The sequence below is a fragment of the Patagioenas fasciata genome, chromosome 3, assembly GCF_037038585.1.
Source record: "Patagioenas fasciata isolate bPatFas1 chromosome 3, bPatFas1.hap1, whole genome shotgun sequence".
NCBI lineage: Eukaryota > Metazoa > Chordata > Aves > Columbiformes > Columbidae > Patagioenas > Patagioenas fasciata.
This window is the reverse complement of record NC_092522.1, coordinates 36,766,009-36,788,005: the sequence shown is the minus strand read 5'-3', so window position 1 is coordinate 36,788,005 and position 21,997 is coordinate 36,766,009. Positions and strand designations below refer to the sequence as shown.

General features: G+C 39.9%; 1 protein-coding gene across 5 annotated transcripts in view; it reads left to right on the top strand.

The window, feature by feature from the left end:
- DAAM2 (dishevelled associated activator of morphogenesis 2) overlaps positions 1-21,997 on the top strand; it is a 214,598-nt gene that overhangs the window by 99,148 nt on the left and 93,453 nt on the right. For all 5 annotated transcript variants that reach the window (XM_065833150.2, XM_065833147.2, XM_065833151.2 and 2 more), the window contains one exon: positions 9,715-9,804. In XM_065833150.2, coding sequence (XP_065689222.1) covers positions 9,715-9,804 — 90 coding nt within the window. The remainder of the gene's footprint in view (positions 1-9,714; positions 9,805-21,997) is intronic.

Genomic DNA, 21,997 nt, shown 5'->3' with positions numbered 1-21,997 from the left:
AAGACTGAAAGAGCTGGGCTTGTTTAGCCTCAAGAAAGATGACTGAAGAGGGACATTGCAACAGCCTTTAATAGCCTTGAAAACTGTTATCAAGAGGAAGGAAAAAAATCTACTCACCATGTCTGTGGTTGATAGGGCCGGAAGTAATAGGCTTAAATTGCAGCAGCAGGGATTTAGATTAGACATGAGCCTGACTATTCAGTTTTCATCCCCATCCCTCTCACTGGGCTCATTCCAACTCACTGACAGGGACATGCAGCCCACCTTAACAGAAAAAGCAGTGATGATAGTCAGCTGTTTGCATTATTGTCCTCATATGCCCACCCATATTCATATAACATCCCTCTTGCTCTACCGGTATTGTATCCCTGCATATGAGAATGCATATCTAGGTCTCGGTATCGCTCTCTTTCTCTCTCTCTCTTTCTCTCTCAACATCTGTGTGTATTATTCCATGAACAGGTACTGTTTTTCCTCATCCTTTCTCTTTTTATTTGGCCCAGTAGATTGTTGTCTAATGCACAGTTTGCCTGGGAAGGGCATAAAATGAACAGCAGATGCTGCTTTTAGTGGCCTGTGAAAGGGCACTGCCACAAAAGGCCTTGCTGATTCTATGTACTTGTGTGCTGTCAAATCACAGAGAGCTTTGAGGAGCAGGAGAGAGATGGGATTTAGTTCTTCTCCAGGAAGCAATTAGCTAATGATTAAGGAGAAAAAAAGGAAGCAGTATAGTGGGGGGTATGTTTGAGGGTGAGGGGAGGGGATGTTAACTGACTTTCTGTGAGATAAATGTCTCAGCCAAAAAGCAGTGACCTTGATGGATGAAAGGCTTACTCTGTTACTGAGCATTAAGAATTAGTAACTTCTGTGTTGGCAGGGTAGGAGAGAAACACATCTTCCAGTACGTAATCATCAGGTGCTTTCTGTCTTGTACTGTTATGACCGAGAATCAAGAGATTTGGGCTCCTGGTACTGAAGGGGTTTTTAAAGCTGCAAGTTTTTGAAAAGGCAAGAAGGAGAATGGGAATCACAACCTTTTCTTTGTCTGCTTTTCCTGCTTTACAGTCAGATCTGTGGCAGTAGCTGAAATGTGAACATTGCTTCATATGCCAGCAAGTGGTATGATTAGTTCATGCGTGCACAGTGGTTTCACTATACACAGGTTTAATGATAAAACACTGTAGATATGAGCAGATGTTATGTGATGTTATGTATATAGTTCTTGTGTATGTAAGGTGTGAGTGGCCTACATATCTGCACATATGCATGCTATATGCATGCAAATGCCTCGTGACCCACCTAATTCTTATCAATTGGGAAACTGATCAAAATGTTACTCCCCAGCCTCATCTGGTGTGTTGTTTTGCGTGCTTTTACAAAGACTGCTTGTAATTCCAAGGGTTAGGATGAGGTGGAAGAACTTGAAGGGAGGGAAGGGTTTGTTTTGTTTTTTCTTCAAGTGTTATCAATGGGCTCAGGATATATATATCAGGTGCCCAAGTGGGAACTTTTAACCAGTGTGCTGCACCTGCAGATGTATTAACTGTGTCAGTGGTAGTGCTGCTGCCTGTTGAAAGAGCATCTGCCATGATGTTCTGTTGTGAATATAGCCTTGCAGTTGTGCCAGGCACAGCCCTGAGAAGGCAAGGATGGGAACTGGTCATTTTCTAGAGAAGGAGGCTCTGTTTCACTCTTCTCAATGCCTGCCTCAATCATACTCCAGTGTTTGCAGTTGAATATTAGGTAAAGCCTGTGAAATGTTTCACTTTTTTTAGGGACCTTTGCTTAGTGGTACTTCTTTTTCACTGCTTGTTGCTTCAGTTTTTACATGACTGTAGGCAGTTTGTGCAGTCAAATGAACCTAGTTTGCTGACAGTTCAGGCAGTCTTTCAGAATGCCTTATCGACCTTCTCAGTGTTGGAAATGTGCACTCTTCCAGCAGGCTGCCTCTTACATGTCAGCCTGGTGAGCTGGACTGAACAAAGTAATGGAAGGAAAACTGTAGGGGAACAATCCTATACTGTCCCCTGGAGGTGGACACAGTGATTAAATAGGGAAAGTTATCTCTTTTACTTGAAGGATTAGTAAACTCTTTGCAAAGAGATTAAGATCAGAAGAAGACTGGTGATATATTATTATTATTTATTGTTTAATTTGCTCGCTGAAGTTACCTCTGAAGCAGCTTTTTGAACAGCTGCCTCTGGACCTGTGATAAGTGTGTCTCTGGCCCTCCCTGACTGGTGGGGAAAGGTATAGCTCAAAAGTGAGCCACCAGAGTAACGTGTTTGTTATTTACCAACAAAACCTGGCATAGGCAGCTTAAACTGAAAAATAAAGGTTCCTGAGACTATTAATGTAAAAGTGTAGCTTTCAGGCAACATAAGTCACATGTTAGCAATGTGCTCCTACTCAATTCACTTGTTAAAGCTTTAGTAGTTATGCTAAATTGGATTCTCTATTGCAAAGGCTTTTGTAGTGTGATGCTGACCACCTCCTCCCCAATCTCTTTCTACTGCTTCCTCTTTCTCTGCAGTCCCAGACGTGTCAGTGCTATTCATCTTATGTCAACTTGAGCTGTACTTCAACATTAATCAACCCACCATCAACTATTCCCTCAAAGTGATTGAACATGAACCCTGCCTGGGGCCTGCCAGTGAATACTTGATGTGATCCCATGGTGTGTCATAATTACTGTTTACTTTGTACAAGATTTAAATAAATTTATCCAGGGCATAAGGTTGTCAGCTGTGCTATGCCACTTGGGAGCATAAGTGGAACTAGAATGTGGCCCTTTTGAGGACATGGTGACAGACAGCTACATGAATGACCTTGGGGAACCTGAGGCAACAGGTATCATACTGTACAGGGAATTCATTATACTGGCAACAGTGTATTATACTTCATTTTGTAGCTTGGGTGGGTTTGATGCTGCTAAGAGACCAAGAGAATGATTAATGAGGTGGATAAGGGAGAGTGCATTTGTGCATGAGAGGAAAAGAAGGGTCAAGGGGAATGAGAAGAAGATTAGAGAGGGGGAAAAAAGTAGGTGTATGTAAGAGAAAGGAAAAAAGAAGGAATGGGGATGTGAACAGGAATCAAGATAAGAGCAATGCATTTAACTAAAATTCGTACAGTGCAGGGTTATAGTTCGGAAATGGATACACCCTTGGAACCTAAATTTTTGAGGTGAGTATGCAAGCAAGTTATTCAAATAAAAAGTCTTCAAATCATGGAGGTTTTATAGAATGTGTAAAGGCATCCTCATATAATTTCTACTTGGTCAGTTTCGTTCATTATTGGATGACTCACAGAGAACCATTAAGGGTAATTCTGGTGTGAATGAACAAAAGGAAAACTTTATGGCTGCACAAAAAAACCAATTTGCAAATATCAGTGCTATTACAGTCTTGAAAGGGACATCAACACACCTGCATCACAGAATCAGCCAGTTTTTTGAGGGAGTTTGGAAGTGTTTGACCATCTACAGAGTTTACCCCTGTAGCTGTGTACTTGCACGGCTTTTGAACAGACCTCTGAAGCTTTTGGTCCTGGTCGTGGGTCAGATAACTGCCAATCTCGTCTGTTCTGGAAGTTCTTAAATTTCCATTTTGAGTTGAACAAGGGAGATTAAACCTTAACATTTCTAGGGAGCTTTGTCAGTTTACCATCTGAAGATTTGGTTCCCCTGGTGCCTGTTGATGCCAAGACCTGATTGTCCTTTTGCTTGAATACTGATCTGCTCCTAAAGAACCGAAGAGTGTGATAGAGGTGTAACCAGACAGTCAAAATAGGCATCTCTGAACTCCAGAAGTGAAGAAGCATTTTTGCCGATGTCTTGTATCTTAATGTTGGATTGTGTGATGTACAATAAAGATTTATTTCATGACAAAGCTATTCGCTCTGGGGATCTTAAAAGGATTTTATTCTTTAATCATTCTTTAATAATTTGCCTGAATATGTTTGTAAGCAGTAATAAACAACTAAATGAGAATATGCTTTTCGGTGTCATTAACATCATAAAAAAAAAAGCTGTTAGATGTGAAATACAGGCCTGGGATGGATGCTTATAGAAAGGATGTGCTTTCAAGAGCACTATGACTAAGAGAGACTGTGACCTACAGAGAAAAATTCCAAGTGTAACTCAACTGTTACTGAAATTATAAGAAATTGATGAAACAAGACAAATATCCAACTAAACATAAGAAAATAAGCAAAATCTCCTCTCTCTCCTGGTAAAGTGTTTTATGTCCACATTAATTAAACAAAACATATGTCAGGATTCTGTACTTCATCATTCTTGAAATACTATTCACAATTCATTTAATTTCTATGAAGACAAATAATCCCACAAAAAAATAAAGAAACAAAGCCAACAAACAAAGACAACAACAAAAAAACCCAAACAAACAAAAAACCCACACAAAAATACCCACCAACATCACACCTGGAAAACTAACCTCACCAACCTCTGACAGCTGGATGGTTGGTTTGGGTTGTTATTTTTTGTCTTTTACAAAATGAAGCAGCTGTCTGATCTTAAGTCAGTGGGAAGCTTCCTGGTGATCAGGAAGTCTGGCAGCCAGTGGAACTGGGACAAGTTGAATAAGAAACTGGAGCAGAGGAAATCTCCCATCAGTGTCCAGATATCCCTAGAGAACTAAGTTTGGGGCCCTTGGTCTCCAGCATTCTGACTTGAAATCAAGAGGTGCTGGAGCTCTAAAGCCCTGATGCTCTGTGTACATATGATCTTGAGGTTACCGTCCTACCCCTGCTGTGGCTTCAGTGTTGATATGTTGAGACTGAGAAGTCTCATTGTGTCTTTGAGTGTCTTCCTAAGTTTGCCTTTTAAACTATTTCAGTTTTCCCCATTTAAATTCCAAAATTCCTGCGGACTGTATAAGTGTTCTTGCGAAGCCAGGTGAAGGAGCTTACTGAAGAAGCAATTATCCTGTGACTGTCCCACCTTTTCACAGATGACTGAATGGTGGAGATGCAGTACACATTTCAGTACAGAGACATTCGTAGGCATTAAAGGTTCTTCTTTAGAAGGGCAGGCATATTGAAAGGTGTTAAAACTTCTCCTTTAGTAGCTCTCTCTCCAAGTGAGCTGCTTTTCTACATTCCCAAAATATTACTTTTTCTCTATATAAATTTCATTTCACCACTAAGAAAAGTGCTGCCTAGTCTAGGTGATAAGTGCTTTTCTATTCAGCTCATAGGGGCCTTTGAGTGATATCATTATTGAGCTGATGGCTACTCAACGTCAAATCCAGCTTTCACAGTTTGATGAATGTTCCTAAAAATAAGGCACATAATGTGGTTTTAAAGCCCACAAAATACTGGGTTGATGTTTCCTACCCATTCTTCCTTCTTGTTCCCTTTCTTTCTGTCTGTCTTTTATTTCCTTGGGTTGTAGCCATTTTGAATGAAGGCCATCTTCTCTTTTGGCCTGAGAACTGGACTGGAAATATTTGAAACTCCAATTCAGCTCCAATAAATTGTAAATGTTCTATCATTGAAATTAAATCTTAGTAAGAAAAAAAAAAAAAACACACACAAAAAAACCAGGCCACATGAAAGTGAATTGAATATTTTGGTCTTTCAGAAAGAGGAAAAAAATAAAAGGAGAGAAATGTAAAGTACCACCAGTTAATATTCCTTATATCTCCCTTAGACCAGCCTGGCAAATGTCTTTTTAATCTGTGTTTCATGAGAACACTTGCAATTTCAACTATTTTCAGGAGCCAGGAAGCCGAGTTCCATTGTGCAGGGTCATGCTGGCAAGCCACTCATCCAAAGCACAGAAGTTACTACATTGCTGTTGGGAAACTGCCATAGGTGACGAAGGAGAGTGTTTCTCCCCTTTTGTTCTGACCGACACTTTTCTTGCCCTTCACATTTGCTCCCTGGGCATTTGGTCACATTCGCTTCTTTAGCCTGGCTGCAACCCCAGTCTTGATGACTGCATTCAGAGTTTGTAGTTCTTCCCCTTTCCTGCCAACCTTTGCAAGTCCTTTCTCCTTCAATAGCTGCTTGCTGTCACTAAGCTAACTCTAGGGTCTGAAGTTCCATGCACTGACAGATCTGTGTTTGTCATTGGGTCAGAATGACCTATTCATAGGCCAAATTGCCCTTCTGAAATTTGTTCTTTCTGTTGTTCCTCCTGCTTCACTCCAAGGCAGCAAGTTTCTGTATGTGCTTTCTGTTAGGATCGCTGGTCAGTATAGGAAAAACATCTGCCTGATCTAGGATCATGGAGTCATAGAATCATTTCAGTTGGAAAAGACCATCAATATCATTGAGTCCAACTGTAACCTAAGTCTAGCACTAAACCATGTCCCTAAGAACCTCATCTCTATGCCTTTTAAAGGCACCAGGGATGATGACTCTACCACTTCCCTGGGCAGCCTGTTCCAGTGCTTCACAACCCTCTCTGTGAAGAATTTTTTCCTAATATCCAATCTGAACCTTCCCTGGTGCAACCTGAGGCTGTTTCCTCTTGTCCTATCACTTGCTACTTGGGAGAAGAGACCAACACCCTCCATGCTACAACCTCCTTTCAGGTAGTTGTACAGAACCATAAGGTCTCCCCTCAGCCTCCTTTTCTCCAGGCTAAACAGCCCCAGCTCTCTCAACCACTCATCATCAGACGTGCTCCAGACCCTTCACCAGCTTCATCGCCCTTCTCTGAACTCTCTACAGTACCAAATGTCTTTCTTGCCATGAACACAGTATTCAAGGCGTGGCCTCACCAGTGCTGAGTACAGGGGCACCATCACTTCTGGTCACACTATTCTTGATACAAGCCAGGATGTTGTTGGCCTTTTTTGCCACCTGGGCATCTTCTTTCTTAGCTAGATACAGGAGGTTCTTGTGCAGTCATGGTGATCTTCTGGTCCTCTTCTGTAGAAAGGGGATGAGGATGAGAGAGGTAATATGATTTGGAGGATTCGAGAACATTCATGCCTTTTGTATTTTGCAGGGATTTCTTGGTTCTTTATAGGGGAGGATTTGATCAGATCAATGGTATAGGTAGAGGGGGCCATGTAGGCCTCTTCAGTTCCTCCCAGTGAAGGAGCACACTTACAGCAGTCTAACTTCGGGAAAGGGTGTTGAAGAGCTCAACTGCTGCTTTGTATTCTGGAGAAGATTCTCTTTCCCTACTGAATATTCATGCCTGTTACCTGCCCATATGACACGGAGGTTAGAACCTAGCATTTTGCCTCTGAACAAAGGCAAACACTAGCTGTTTAAAAAGGAAAGGTAATCCATCCTTCATCTGCTATTTTCCAGTCAGGTGTGTTTGGATCTGCCTCTGGTGATCGCATCGTGCCCGAAACCCTGAAGCAGTTTCCTTGTTACTATGTTACCTGAGTTTATGTAATGATTTCTAACGTTCTTCTGGCTTAATCTACCCTTCTGAGTAACAATAAAGCAGGGTGTGGATGTGCTTTGTTCCCACTGGATCTTCCATGTTTTCAAACTACCTTTCTAGGCTTCTGCCCTGAAAAGAATGTCATGTTACCAGGATGCAAAATTACGTGACTGGAGGTTGCATATTGCTATGGCCCCATTGAAGGCAGAGTGCTCTTTATGTCCCTGATGCTGCCAGTGTCCAGGGCAGTGACTAGAAGCTGTTAAGTGTCAGCATCCTGCCCTCTGGGTGGTTTTAGTCAATAGGAGCATTATTTTGATGAAATGGTCGTCTTGAACTATATTGGTTGAGATCATCGTTCAGTTTTGTGCACAGTTTCTGTGAAGAGCTTTTGCTGCTTGTCTGATCTGCAACCAGAGTCCAGAAAGAGCAGTATGGATTGGAAAACCAAGTTAGTTGCTATTTATTAAAAGAAAAAAGGAAGGGGGGTGGGGACAGGAAAGGACGGGGGCTAAGATCATTAAGCAGTTCAATAAAATAATAATAATTTTTCTAATAATTTAGCTGAGCCCAGGCAGCTCATTTCAGATGTGTATTTTGACCTCTTTGGTGATTCTTCCAAACCTGACATTTCTGATTCCCTGTCTCCCCTTCCTTTCCCTCCCACATGCTTGACCTCCAATAGCATTCCTTCACTTGTCTTAAGACCTTACATGTAGATTCCCTCTCCCTCTTTCCCCAAGAATGTGATCCTGGCCTGAGCTTTCAAATTCTGTGTAGCAAGAATAAAACTCTTTCCCTCACTTGTCTGCCCCCTTGGTTGAAAACTCATGCTAAACATTTCCACATGGTTTGAGCTCTTTTTGCACAGCTAAAATTTTGGTTTTTTTTTTTCTGCCTTTAAACCTTTTCTTGTTTAAGAAAACCCTCCAGCTTCTTCTACCTTGGGCTGCTTAGCACTGACCTCACCTTGTTACTGTTTGCATTTCTTTTGTACCTTTTTGCAGCTGAAATCTCTGTGGGCTTTTAAATCTGTCAGCAGCCGCTACCAGGCTCAGTGTGCAATTTAGCTCACTGTTTTCACAAGTTTCCCAGCCCTGAACGCTTTCCAAATGAGCCATTGTTGGGCTGAGTTAAAGAGGTATTGTCTCTGCTTGGGCTAGATTAGTGTGGGTGCCAGAATCTGCATGTGCAGCATTCTTAATGCTGCAATGTCATCTTGTTATTGGACCCCTGGACACTTACTTCTCCAAACACTTTCAAATATATAGGAAAAAGAAAACTGTCAAAAGTGATTTATTGAAACATTATTGGAAGCTTGTCTTTATATTTCTGAAACTCTCATTTAGACATCTTCATCTGCCCCTGCTCAGGCAAGCTGCTTTCTGTGAAAATCATTCTTATTTGTTTAATTCCTGTTAGCACCTGAAACTGGCAGCTGTGATTGGAGCCTTGTTCTGGTCAGTGCTGAATAAACACTGAGCAAGTAGCAGTTTCTGCTTTGATTTTAGGGACATGTTGTATAGGAAGAGAGTCTGTTGTTATTTACTTTTTAGAGAACAGAAACCAAAGCTTGGGTATTCCGTGGTGTATCCAGAAGGAGCCTGTGACAGAGTTCGGAGTCAGTTCCAGATCACAGCATTACCCTTAATTTTACAAATGTTAGGTTGACTGGGCTCTAATGGGAAGTGTTCCACTGAACTCACTTTTCTTAACAGAGACTGAATTTGCTGGTCTGTTCAACCTGATGTGACACTGTGTGGAGATATGTCCTATACATTTCAAACACTTGTTGTCTTTTGCTGGGGACTATATGATTCAGAGGACAAATACATGGACAAACATTTCAACCTGTAAGTTGCTGTTGGCATTACTGCCACTAGACAACTGTCTTGTGACTTTGTTTGAAGGATACAGTGATTCTGTGGAAGACCAAGCTGGTACTGCAGGCCAGGAAAAAAGTGTATTGAATTTTTAGCATTTCTCTAAAAGTCTTAAGGAGTGTCTGTGTCATGTAAGCCAGCGCTTTAAATTTTTCAGTTCATACCTTTCATGTGGTCTTTCCCAGCCTTGGCTAATCGTTAGTAATGGAAGTTTGACATGGGAGTTGTTCAGGCTGACCCTCTTCATAGGTTCTGCTGTGACAGGGAGAACTTGTAGTAGCAAGGTAAAAAATATGAAACCAATAATTTTTGGAGTCTTTGGGAGCCACAAAGTTCTCTACCTCTTGATTGAAGGCTGGTCAACATTCCTAGTGCAGATTCTTCTCAACTTACTAGAAGTTACCAATGCAACTGTTGACTGTTTATTTTTCTGTTTTTCTTTTTGACAATCTCCAGGATGAATTGGATCTCACAGACAAGAACAGAGAGGCTATGTTTGCACTCCCTCCAGAGAAGAAATGGCAGATTTATTGCAGCAAAAAGAAGGTACTACTGTTGTCCTGATTGAAGTAGTTCACCAATAAATTCTGTGTGCATGTACCTAATTAGTGATTTACATCTAGGTTTGAACTACATGTTATCTACTGTTTACTCAAGAACACGATGAAGTGGTGTAAGGATCTTTGTCAGCATGAATATGGCACAACATTCTTATAAGTACTGTATGCATGTGTGATTTCTGAAGAGAATGTTAACAGGTTAAAACCATATATTGTCCCATTTTGAAACTTATTTAGATCTCATGGAAATCCTTTAAAGAATTTTTTTAAAGTTTTGTAGGTTGCTTAGAATAGAAAATGTTTTACTGAAATCTTTCAGGATTTTTTCAGATATCTGTAAAATACATAATGATATCTTAAAATCTGGTAGTTCAAAGTCTTCCAGAGCTTATAGGAAATGTTCTGTATTACACTGGAAAGTGAAGAAGATCTGCTTCTATTAATTTCTGTGTATTCAAGGGCTTCACATTTCTGACAAACTGGTGAGAGAGAGGCAGTAAATTACAGGCTGATATATCACACTGGGTATTTTGTCACTGCCAGAATGGTAGCCAAGTGAATTAACAAGAGTTATCACTGTTGTGAAGCTTGTAAAAGAGGAATTCCTGCAGGAGTGGTGTAGTGGAAAAGTTTTTCTGCTCTAGGAAGGAAACAGACAGACAGAAACAATGATAGCTCCAATTGCATGTATTCATTAACAATAAAGGTTAGGGGGAAAAGGTGTGGTGAGTTCATTAGTTTTATTTCCCAAATGTGCAAGTCATATTATGAGGGCATCAGTTTTTGTATGTAAGTGTGCATAACAGAAGCTGACAGGGGACGTTTAGATTTCAATACTGAAGATGGCAGATTGAAACCCGGTAATGGTCCTTCTGAAGTTATGTTTGCTGCTTTTATTTCCTCAGGGGGTGGGGGAAAAATTAGCTTCCATACCATACAATTAAAGAAAACATCAGTCAAAACAATCAGATGAGTGCTTTGTATGTGTGTTGCTTTTGTCTGAAAAGCATCACATAGGAAAGTAAATAGGGACAAATTAGTTACAGTGCCTCTGAGCCAGCACTAATACAGGAACTCTGTAAGAGCAGTCCAGGCTCAGTTGTCTTTGGTGCTCCCTGCATTCTTCCTCCTGCTGGTACTTGCAAGTGGAGAGAAGGTGCAAGCTGCTGTGATTAATGTCTGCTTTACATTTTTGCTGGCCAGTTCAGCTGACTTTTTCAGGTCTAGTGAGAGAAGTTCTATTTGTAGACATCTTAGAGAACCATGCATTCTGCTTCCTGGACCAGGAAGGCTTGGCAGGAAAATTCAGGCTTTAATGTATTTAATATGTTGGTTGGATTCACTACATTACACTTTTTTTTTCCTTTTCTTTCAAAGCAGTGGATTTAATATAAGAATCTCAAAGGCCTCCAGGGTTAAAGAAGCTGCACCCTGGAAAATCTGTGTAATGCATTTATAGTGCAACCTCAGTCAACTGAACTCCAGCTATCCAAAATGATGTGATAACTGGAACAGGATACTGTTGCCAGATGTCTATTTGTTACATTATAGATACTTTCAATTACTTGAAACCTTAACTGTCCAATATTATTCATTGTTTTCCTCACAGGCAGTCGGATGATGGGTGATGATATATCTCTCTCTCTAGCCTCTTACCTAATCCACCTCTCATCATTGTTTTAGAGTAGCAGAGAAGCTTGTTGCAGTCTCTCCTTTAGAGGAAACCTGTCTTTTCCCTGAAGAATTTGTAATCTAATTTTATCTCCAAAGGCCCAATTCCTCACTTGACAGAATGTTATCAGCCACCTAGGACAAGTTCCCAGAGTGCTCTGATGGTGGGTTCTTGGAGTTCCCCAGGAAGCAAGGTCTCTATGTTTCGTAACATGGCAAGTGAAAACACTATGAACTATAGAAAGTCAGGAAGTGCAGGTTCAGTCAACTGTTTGCAATCACTAATCTCAGATGCCTTTTCTAGTCTAAATATAATGAAAGGTTAGGGTTTCCTGATTTGCTCCAAAGGTGGCGAGATTAATGGACTATCTTAAGTAATCAAAGGGACTTGCAAAACTCAAGATTGATCATTGTTGTAGGCACACTGTCTGTTTCTCTTGGCAGTTAGATTTCGGATACAATCTTCTGTGGTACTTGTTCCCAATGCAGTGGCAGAAAGTCAGTTTTGTATCAAAAAACTCATTCCACCTGTTTCTGATACCAAGCCCTTCTGAAGAAAAGGGGAAAGACCTATGCCTGTTCATTTAAAATTATTCCAGGGGCACAGCTTGCTAGTCAACATTCCACAGTACTCAAAAGAGATTCAGTGTCGGATTGAAATTTCATGAATGTGAGTGGTATATACAGAGGAACATTCCCACTGTATTATACAGTCATGCTTGCTTTGGTGACTTTTGGCCATTCTATAATGGGTTCATATCTGAAACCATTAGTTATAAAAACAAATCACCAATGATTTTATCTAAAGGAGTAGCTTCAACTAGCAGCTCTAGTGAAAGTTTCACCCTCATTTGTGGCGTAGCTATTTGCAAGGAACAAAGGCTGCTCTGTTGGAAAACGTTGATGTGTTCTCAGTCTCAGCTGTCCTCTACCTTGCCATTAATCAGTGCAGTGGACAATGAGAGATGCAGTTGTCCTAATCTGCACCAGAAGAATTACTAATCTGTCACCACTGATGGCACCCTGACCCTCCACCCCAAATGCCAGTACAACATGTTTTAGATTGCCTCTTTCTCTATAGTATGAACTCCTCCTGATATCATATTGAGTTATTATATAAGTGAAGCCATATGTAGACAGAAGGCAAATGATGGCATCGTCCCCCAGTTCAGGTACTTCATTCAGGTTTTGTTTGGAATAATCTTCATGTTTCATTATCAGCTGAAATTTAGATTTACATAAATATATACAATCCATTTCTGTAATTCCTTCCTGTAAAATTTTCTCGAGTTCCTACTAGTTATATGTTTTGCAGGAATTAGATCAAAAACTAGACCATGCTTTCAGATGTGTTTGTTTGTAAGCTTCTGATGTCAAGGTTTACAAAACTGCTGTTATTCAGCGCTCTTTTACTGGGAGCTGGTACTGAAGTACATAATCTCATTAAATACTGATCAAATAATGATACGGAAATAAAAAATTGTGAGCTCAATTATGTCATCCCCCAAAGGGTAGAAAATGCAAGTATTTAACTGCTTCAGCATGCATTGCTTTGGATGCAACCTGTATTTCTAAGAATGAGGCCTCATTGTGCAGGCAATAGCTTATTGCCTTCCATACAATCCTACAGGTTCTTAGACTTATTGCTATTGGAAAATAAGTCAAGTTGTTTTTATGGCCTTTCCTGCCTCCAGAGACTAATTTGTAAGCCTTCAGTTGAGCAGATTTTAGTAGGAAGCACACACATTTTGCAAAGTTAAAGAAGTTAAGGGTGTTTGTGTTTGGTTGATTTGTTGTTGTTTGGTTTGTTTTTTGGTTTGGTTTGGTTTGGTTTTTACTTCTGTGTCTTTCTTTGAGGGAAAAATTAGTAGCAAATTTCTTTCCAAAGTACAGTCAAACTGAACTAGCTGTATCATACAGTTTCTCTGCAAACAAACAAACAAAAGCAACAAAAAGCTCAATCCTAATAACTATGTTGATCTCTCCCAGGTATTTTGGGGTTATTTTGTACTTGTCTGCTTTTAGTTGTACCCTAGAATGGCTGCTTTGAGTTAATTGTGCTTTGCCTACTCAAGGGAGATTATTCAGACTCGAGAAGTGAAGCAATAATCAGGGCACTACAACTTTTTGGAAAGAGGCATTTATGGCATCTGAAAAAAAAAAGAGTACGTTCTTATAATCCTTAAATTGATTATAGGTTGTCTGTTATGGAAAACAGATCTAGAGAAAGGCTTCTCCACAATAACAAAATAGGCTTTAGAAATTCTGAGGAAAATTTTCTGAACCATGCCCTGTAATAGTCAATATGGAGAAAAGAGAATTTTTGTATGATTCCATCCTCTGCAATTTTTTTTATTATCTGCCCATTATATTTTTCATCTGCCTGATGAATAAAAAGAACTACTAAACAATATGAGAATAGAGTCAGGAAACTCCTTGGTTCAAAGTCTTTGATTTAAATTGTTGTATAATTTCAAAAACCTGTCATTATTGTGTTTATATATAAATGCATTTCTCTCTACCTGAAAGAAAGAGTAGCAAAGTTAGGAAGCTTTGTGGCAATGTTCTGGCCATGCCATCCTCTCCCACTTTTTACTCGCAGTATATACACACATGCTTTGGCCGCATTCAACTTTTCCCTTTTCCTTTAAGACAGTATCTTAAAAATCTGAATATATTTTCACTTTAAGCACTGTTCATCCTTTTTCCTTGCTGCACCTATCTGTCTTCTAAGGTATTCTTGTAGGAATGGATTTTGTGGTGAAGTCTCCAAACTTGGGAGAGCTCACTGTAAGGAGCAAGAAGGATGGAGTGGAAGGCACTTTTCTACATTACACCATCACTAAGGAGTCCAAGCCCTCTGGACTGAGGTCACGGGTCAATGCTGAAACCAGTAGAGCTGCAGCCCAGTGCAGAGTGCCCCAGATGCCCTTCTGGAGAAGGTTTATACCTCTCCCACGAAGAAGCAGCAGATACTGCTGCATCACCTTCTGTTCTGCTCCCTTTTCTAACATAAGGGCTGCATCCAGCCCTATATTAAGCTTCAGAATGTCCATGGGAATCCCAGTCAGACTTCAACTTATGGCAGTTTTACTGCAGTCTTTTTATACCATTTGCAGCTCTATTTCATGAACTCCTACGTTGGTCCCATGCTGGCTCTCTAACATTAATTAAGATAATGTCTACATGTCAGGTTTTGGATTTTTTTTATGTCACCATAAAAAGTATAGCTTAATATTGTGCAGCTGGATATAGATAGTGTAAGACACTTCTGTTGTCCACCCTTATGCCCACACCTGCCTCCAGAATCTTGCAGAACTCTAAGCAAAATTTCCAATCCAAACCCAGCCTGTATTACTGCCATAAACCCTGCTTGAAACCCAGCTACAGTCCCAGCTTCCAATGAATACAATTCACTCTATACTTTGGATTCATCTTCCTGTTAAAACTATAAATATAAAAATTAATTCATATGTGTAATATACATTCATACATAGATGTGTGTGTGTGTGTGTACTAAAAAAAATGCAGGAGGAATCTAAGCTGCTTTTGTAGCTTTTGATATAATAACCTTAGCCTACCAGGGATGGAACAGAAGATGGATGCACATATAAAACCTGGAGTCCTCCTTGCCTTTGGGGAAAACTTACTGAAGTGAGCGAAATTTCTGGCACCTACTGTTCGTTTTAGGGTAGCTCTGTTATGTGTTTTTGCACCACGAAGTGTAGTTTCAGATTGGTTAAGATAGAGAAGCAGTTATTTCTCAGCTAAAGTGAACTAGCAGGGCTTTTCTTCCAAAACCCTGAGGTCTTTTATTTGCATTTAAGTCTTCACATGCAGGATTTAACAACAGGCTGTATTACATTTGTTATATTTAGGTAGGAGTACTGCAATTCTTGCTGTAGGAAAGTTCATTTCTTTGGGTTCCTGCTTTAAAGTAGGAGATATACACAGAGATATTCAGAGGAAGATAGATATCCCCTAAAGAAGGGAGAAAATGGATTTTCATCTGGTCTTATTTAGTGATACAATATGACAGATGAAGATCACACCATTGTGTTGTCTGAGTGTGAGTTTTTGGTTTTGTATTGTCTGATCTGAGCTATGAAAGCCCTTTGGGGTTCATCCTTTCTGTATGAAGAGTGCCAAGCATGTGGTTGTCTCATAATAAATGAAGTGGGTGGTTTGAAGTTGTATTGTTTTCCGTTCTATCTTCTTGCAGTATTTTTTCCTCTTTGAAATACTCTTAGAGTCTGTTATTGATTTGGAATATTAAACTGTTTTGGTTATGGATTTATAGCTATAAGGAGTATTTAATGTGTCCCTTATAAGTTCCCTTCTTTAAAGCTGTTATTCCACAGGCTGTATCTGGGAGCAGCAGACATGAACACACAAGATGATTTGCTGCAGTATTTGAGAAGCCATTTGTACGGAGTCTCAGTTTGATGGTGCTTGGATGTGGCTTCATGAGAGTTTTTCTCCTAGCTTTGCATGAAGTGTTTAGGGGGAGGCCAGGTGGTGGAGGGCTTCTACTCTCTCTTCACCTGGGAAGTCTGAAAAACACACAGTTACATGTGATAACCTAAAAGAAAAAGCAGTTGTTTGACAGTAGGAGACTGAAGAAGCTGTGTGGCACTTGGAGTTCTTAGTGCAAGTGTATTGCTGGCTATCTGATGATCACAGAATCACAGAGCAAAGCCCAACCAAAGCCACATTGGAGCTGGAGAATTAGACTTTATCTGAAGTCTTCAGTGCATCAGAAAATTGTTCCTCTTCCTACCAATGCTTTAGAAGTTTGTAGCAGGAGTTCAGCTCTTCAGTCAACAATATAATTTAAATCAGTATTCAAACTTTGACAATGACCTGAACAACGAGTTCTAACTTTGAAATTAGCTCTGTTTTCAGCAGATGTCTTCTGCCCAAGGCCACTTCCATTCTGAACTTTTTTTGTGATTCACTGAACTCAACATAAATCAAACTAGAAGAGCAGCTGTATGACCCTATAAAGAAAGGGGGCAACAGTAAGGCTCTGCGCAACCTACTATCTTCTGTATAATGGCTATGAGACCAAATTCTTGAAATAGGCTGAAGTAGAAGATGTTATTCGGTTCCCTCACAGTGCCTGGGATCCATGGTTACTCTTGGTCTGAGTGACTGCATGACTTCCTTAGCTCAGGAGACTGCTGGTGAAACCGTCTGAGATGTGGAATTTCTCAAATGACTTCTCTGAAAATAGACTTGCTTTCGGTTAGCCTATGGCTCAGTGGAAATCTCATAACACTGGTAAGTCACAGTGGGAGGATGTTTCCCTTTGCAAACCGCGACATTCCATCAGATGGATGGTTGGAAAATGCCAGCAATTGTGGAGTTAACTTGCTTTTTTCCCACCAGCATCTGTTCCTTTTTCTGTTAACAGAATGACTTCATGCTCAGATGTTTGTGATGATTTGTTAGCTTGATGCTGACATAGGGTCATTCTAGTATCTTTAGTCTAGGTATGGAAGACAGGCACATGGCTTCAAAAATTATTCTGTTATAAGAGCAAGTAGGCTTTAGGGCAGTAAATTCAGAAACTCTGGCCTATGACAAGCATGGGCCATAATGGGAAACAACAAAATGCAGCAAGAGTGGAACTATTGCATCAAATGCATACACTTCCTGATTATTGGTTTATTGGGTCTTTCCAGTGTGAAAGAGCCATTTGACTAATGGCACGTGTTACTGTATGTTGCAGGCTGAAGTAGTAGCTCCCAAATTTGGGAAACATGGCTAATACAGTGTAAAATAAAGCCTAAAACTATATACATTTCCTTCTACATCCTTTCATGCAGAGAATGTTTTCTTGCTGGAAGAATAAAACTTGAGATTCATATAAGACATCTCGTTCTTTTTTTAGCTCCATATAATGAACTTAGGCTTTTTTTCCTCATCTTACATAAGTATAAATTGGTTGATGTTGACCCTATTATTCCTTGTCTAGGTCAGCATACCTGAGAAGAAATATTGGACATTTTGTATGGTTTATCATTAAGTTTCTGTAATTCTGTCTTCACAGTTTTTTTCCTTGATACATTCTCTTCTATAGCAAGTACTCCACTCAATGTGGTTACTTTGAGAAACAATATAGTAGCCTTAATGATGTGAGAGATTCCTCTTAAAAAAATATTCTTTTTTTCTTGGAGTCACTCTTGTAGTGGTTTAAAGGATGAATGTGGTGTCAAGGAGGCAAAAATGCTTGCACACTTCAGCTGATAGACCATTATCACAGCTTGGAATTGTGATACCTAGAAGACCACATTGTAACAGACATAAGATGAGAAAACAAGTTTTTCCAAATTTTTCATTTTACTTAGTTTAAGTTTTCCACTCTGCAATGCTAACAGTTACAGACTCATTTATTTATCCTGGTATAAGAGGTTATTTTATGTCAGGGCCTTGAAATTATGTATTTATTCATGTAAAATCAAAAAGTCTTCTTTTCCCCACCCCCCGTGGGAACAGCATGCAATATTTTTAGTTTCTTTCTCCCTCTCCCTCCCTCTCTCCACAAGAAAGGTTAGTCTTCCCAGCTCTTTTGCTCAGATTGCTGAAGACATAAACACCATAAACTTGCCACGGTATTGCACAAAATATTCTGAATATGTAGAATTTGGGTGTCCATCTTGCAGTTCTGCGTCTTTCAGGTGTGCTACTAGTGTTCCAGTTGAAGTTAGCACTCAACACTTCTCGAAAATGAAGCCCAAAATAATCCTGAGGTTACACAGTGATAGTTGGAAAATTGTCAACATCATGCCTTATGCTGTATTTCGCATTTGGCTTGCATTCTGTGGGAGTTTGGGAGAACTCAGTGGTAGCAGATTTGACCCCACCATGGAAAAAAAAAAAAAAGAAAAAAAAAAGAAAAAAGAAAACATTTATCCAGCTGTCATCCTACGAAAATGCTGTAATTTGCTGTACTTAAGGAACAAAAATAGTGGTGAGCAATCCAATTCTGCTCTATGGGAAGTACATGTAAATGCTGATTATGTGATTTAGTTGCTGCCACTGGATAATGTTCTGTCATTGTCTGTCCTCTTGCAAAAGTTCTGAGTCTCTGCAATTCAAGTATGTGTCAGTCCTGCTGGTGGTATGCAATAATAATAGTATATACTGTGTACGATGCAGTTCTCACTGTTCAGATTAGACTTAGGTGGATAAGCAAGAGCAAAGAATATGTAAATAACTAGCATATTTCTCTGGTATGTGAGAAGCAGATTTGGCACAGACTAGGGCTCACTCTTCTCTGTATTCTGAATTTCACTGAATGCTCACCAGCCTTTCAAAAGCTAGTGAATACTGAGCAGAAAGAGCTGCTGAATTACCTGTTTTTTCGGTGAAAAGTTTAGAAGGAGACACAGTAAATAATTGTTGCCAGGATCTAGTGACAGCCATGAAGAGAAAGAGGAAAGTTCCTTCTACACTTTCGGAAAGTTATTTAGTTTTCTGTACAGTCAGCTGTGATTGTTTCAGCTACACACCTGCATCAAGGTGAAAACCACTTTGTCTTCCATATTATTCAGTCGTCTGTTGAAAGGCACCTGGCATCCCAAACATTTTGCAGATGCAATAGGCAAGAGAAATGAAAGCTCAAAGAAAGGAAACAGTTTTACTTGAGTGTATGGATAGGTGAAAGATAGACAAAGCAACTGAATGATACACTCAAATATTGGATTAGCAATTTAGAAGCCATGTTCCTCTCAGTCTGTATTTATTCTCCCTCTTCACCTGCCCAACAGCTCCTAACTTCACTGTCTCTTTCAATAGTAACTGGGGTTAAGTGAGGGAGACAAATAGAAAATATGTGTCTGCTCTGACCATCTAACTTTCATCACTCTTTGTAAAGGGCAGAAGTGAACTGGAACATGAAGCAGTGTCACTGGAAAAAGCAGACAGTGGATGTGTTGTGGACAGTGAAGAGAAACCTTTTAGAGTTTGGCATTAACAAGTTCTCTGTGTGCTCACAGAAGGACTTGTCCTAGGTAGCTGTGCTAGCTCTAGTCACATGTGTCCTAAGTAGTTCCATGTGTCTTTGAGCATGGTTAGTGACATTTCTTTCCTATCATCAAGCAACATGCAGGGTGATTGCCATGAATGGTACATGACTTCGTCTTCTTTAGAAAAGATTGTAAGCAGTTGCTTGCTGGAGATACACAGAGTAAGACAAAAAGATAAACTCTGTGGCACTCCTGTGGCAGACAAGAGGCTCAGTTATGCAAGCTGGACTCTTCTGCAGCTTTTCACATTGCCTAAGGAATATCAGGAGGAGGAGGAAAGGTGGCAAGGAAAGAGATGAACCAAATGACATAAATACTAGTGGCATAGGGATACGGGTGAATATAGTGCTGTTGGAACATGATAAGCTGGATGGGTGAGGAAGTGTCCTTTTTTGGTATCCACAGCATATTGACTCTAAGCTGAACAGGGTTAATGCTATTTAGAATGGAAATGTGCACACAATTCTTCTACGTAACACAGAGTCGAAAGTACTAGGGACATTGCAGAGCTTGGATGATAACGAAACAATAGAGTATGTTGTGCTGCTACTGCTTTGGATTTTTTGGGACAGTGTCAGATCATGGGCTTCACCTGCCACAGGAATTACTGTAGAACCTTGACCCTCTCCTCAAGCTTGTCACAGGTTTGTGGGGACAGAGCTGTGGTTCAGGAGTACAATCTAAGTCCACAGCCAAGCACCTGGAGAACAGGCTGTGTCCATGAGAAACATTTTGTTTTCTCCTGAAAACCCCCTAAGTAGAATGATCATGAACTCACATCCTGAATGGTAGGATCTTCCATAGTGGACCTCCAAAAAAGATACACAGAATGGGCTGAGGGAAGGTAGGCTCCTGAGAACTACTTCTTTGGAAGGGCAGCGAATTAATGAATTGCCTTATTGGCAGCTCATTGTTTAGATTATACACTTGTCAGCTGCAAAATATCAGTTGATCGATCTGGAGCTTGTGAAAAGTAGACCATATAGGAGGTTTTAAACGTGAGTATGGAGTTCAGCTATAGGACAGAATAATCTTTAGGCAGCAACAGAGTCAGGAGAACATATTCAACATGAGACCAACTTCCATGACAAAGATAAAACATTCAGTGGAGGAACAATGTGTAATACCAGTAGACTTCAATTTGGCAAGTAAGCTTTGTCCTGAGAGCTCAGTGCACTGGATAATTCCATGTGACTTCATCTGTATGTTTAAATAGTTGTGTAAGTATAGGGACAAGTTGTCTTCTTGGTCACTGCACTATACCCATAAATTAATGCCTGGTGATGGTGGGATCCCCATTGTATCAAAGGGCTAAATATGTTTGAAGAGGGACAAACACACTTGTATGATCTGTAAATGCTAAGGGAAGCCTGATGGAGTCAGTGCTGGCAGCAGGTTTACATCTGTCTGTAATGAGGGGAATGATAAAAAAACAGCAGAAGAGGCAAGAGAAGAGAAGAATGGTTCTTAAACGGAAAGTGTGCTATGCAACCTTGCTATAACTTAAGTTTCTTAAATGGGATTCTCTCCATCAGTAATCTATATGAAGTCTTGTGCCAGACATGGTTATTGTAAAACTTAATCTTGATTTAAGCACTACAATTACACAGTTTATTACAATCAGTGGTTGAGACTTGTGAGGTTTCAGAAAATGTTAATTCTTATCTTCAGCTCATAACATCACACCAACAACCTGCCAGGTATTGCATTCTGGTCCATTTTCAGTGAGAAACTATGTATCTCTGTATGCAATGGATCTGGCACGTTTTCTGGAAGATACAAAATAAAAGTATGGCCTTCATCTCCATTAGACTGATATCAATTAGAAGTAAATAATTTGAAGTGGGTTTGAGTGTTAGATGAGGTTGGAAATGACACACTGTGTGTATACAATGTGCAACTTCTAAGAGTTGCTATATCTATGGGTGCTTGGGAAGCAAAAAGTGGTGGATGGAATAAGCGGTTGAAAAGAAAACATATATTTATTGGGAAGTGTTTGAGCCTGAAGTAGAGCAAACCATCTTTCAAAAATGACTGATAGTCCATTTTAATTTCTAAAGGCTGGTGAATTTCAGCAGCATTGAAGCTTCTCTCAGTATTATGAAAAGATTTCCAAGAAGGAATCCTCATTCTTCATAAATATATCCCTTTTTCATTTTTATGCTTTTAGACTTTGTTATATTTTGTGGTAGTACATTCCATAGTTTGGCAGTATAAGGCATTTTGTGATATGAATAATAATCTGAAGCCTTTGATTCTTTCTTTGAAAGGCTGGTTGGTAACCAGCATCAGAGGTCACTATTAGGTCTGTTAAGTTACTAGTGGCAAGACAGAGACCAGGCTAAATGAAGCAAAACCAATCAACCAACCAAAACCCCCCACCCTGTGGTCTGTTAGGTAAAATATTCCTGTGTCGTAATCCGGTGAACTGGAAGCATGTATGGCTATATGTGACCATTATGAGAGACAATTAGA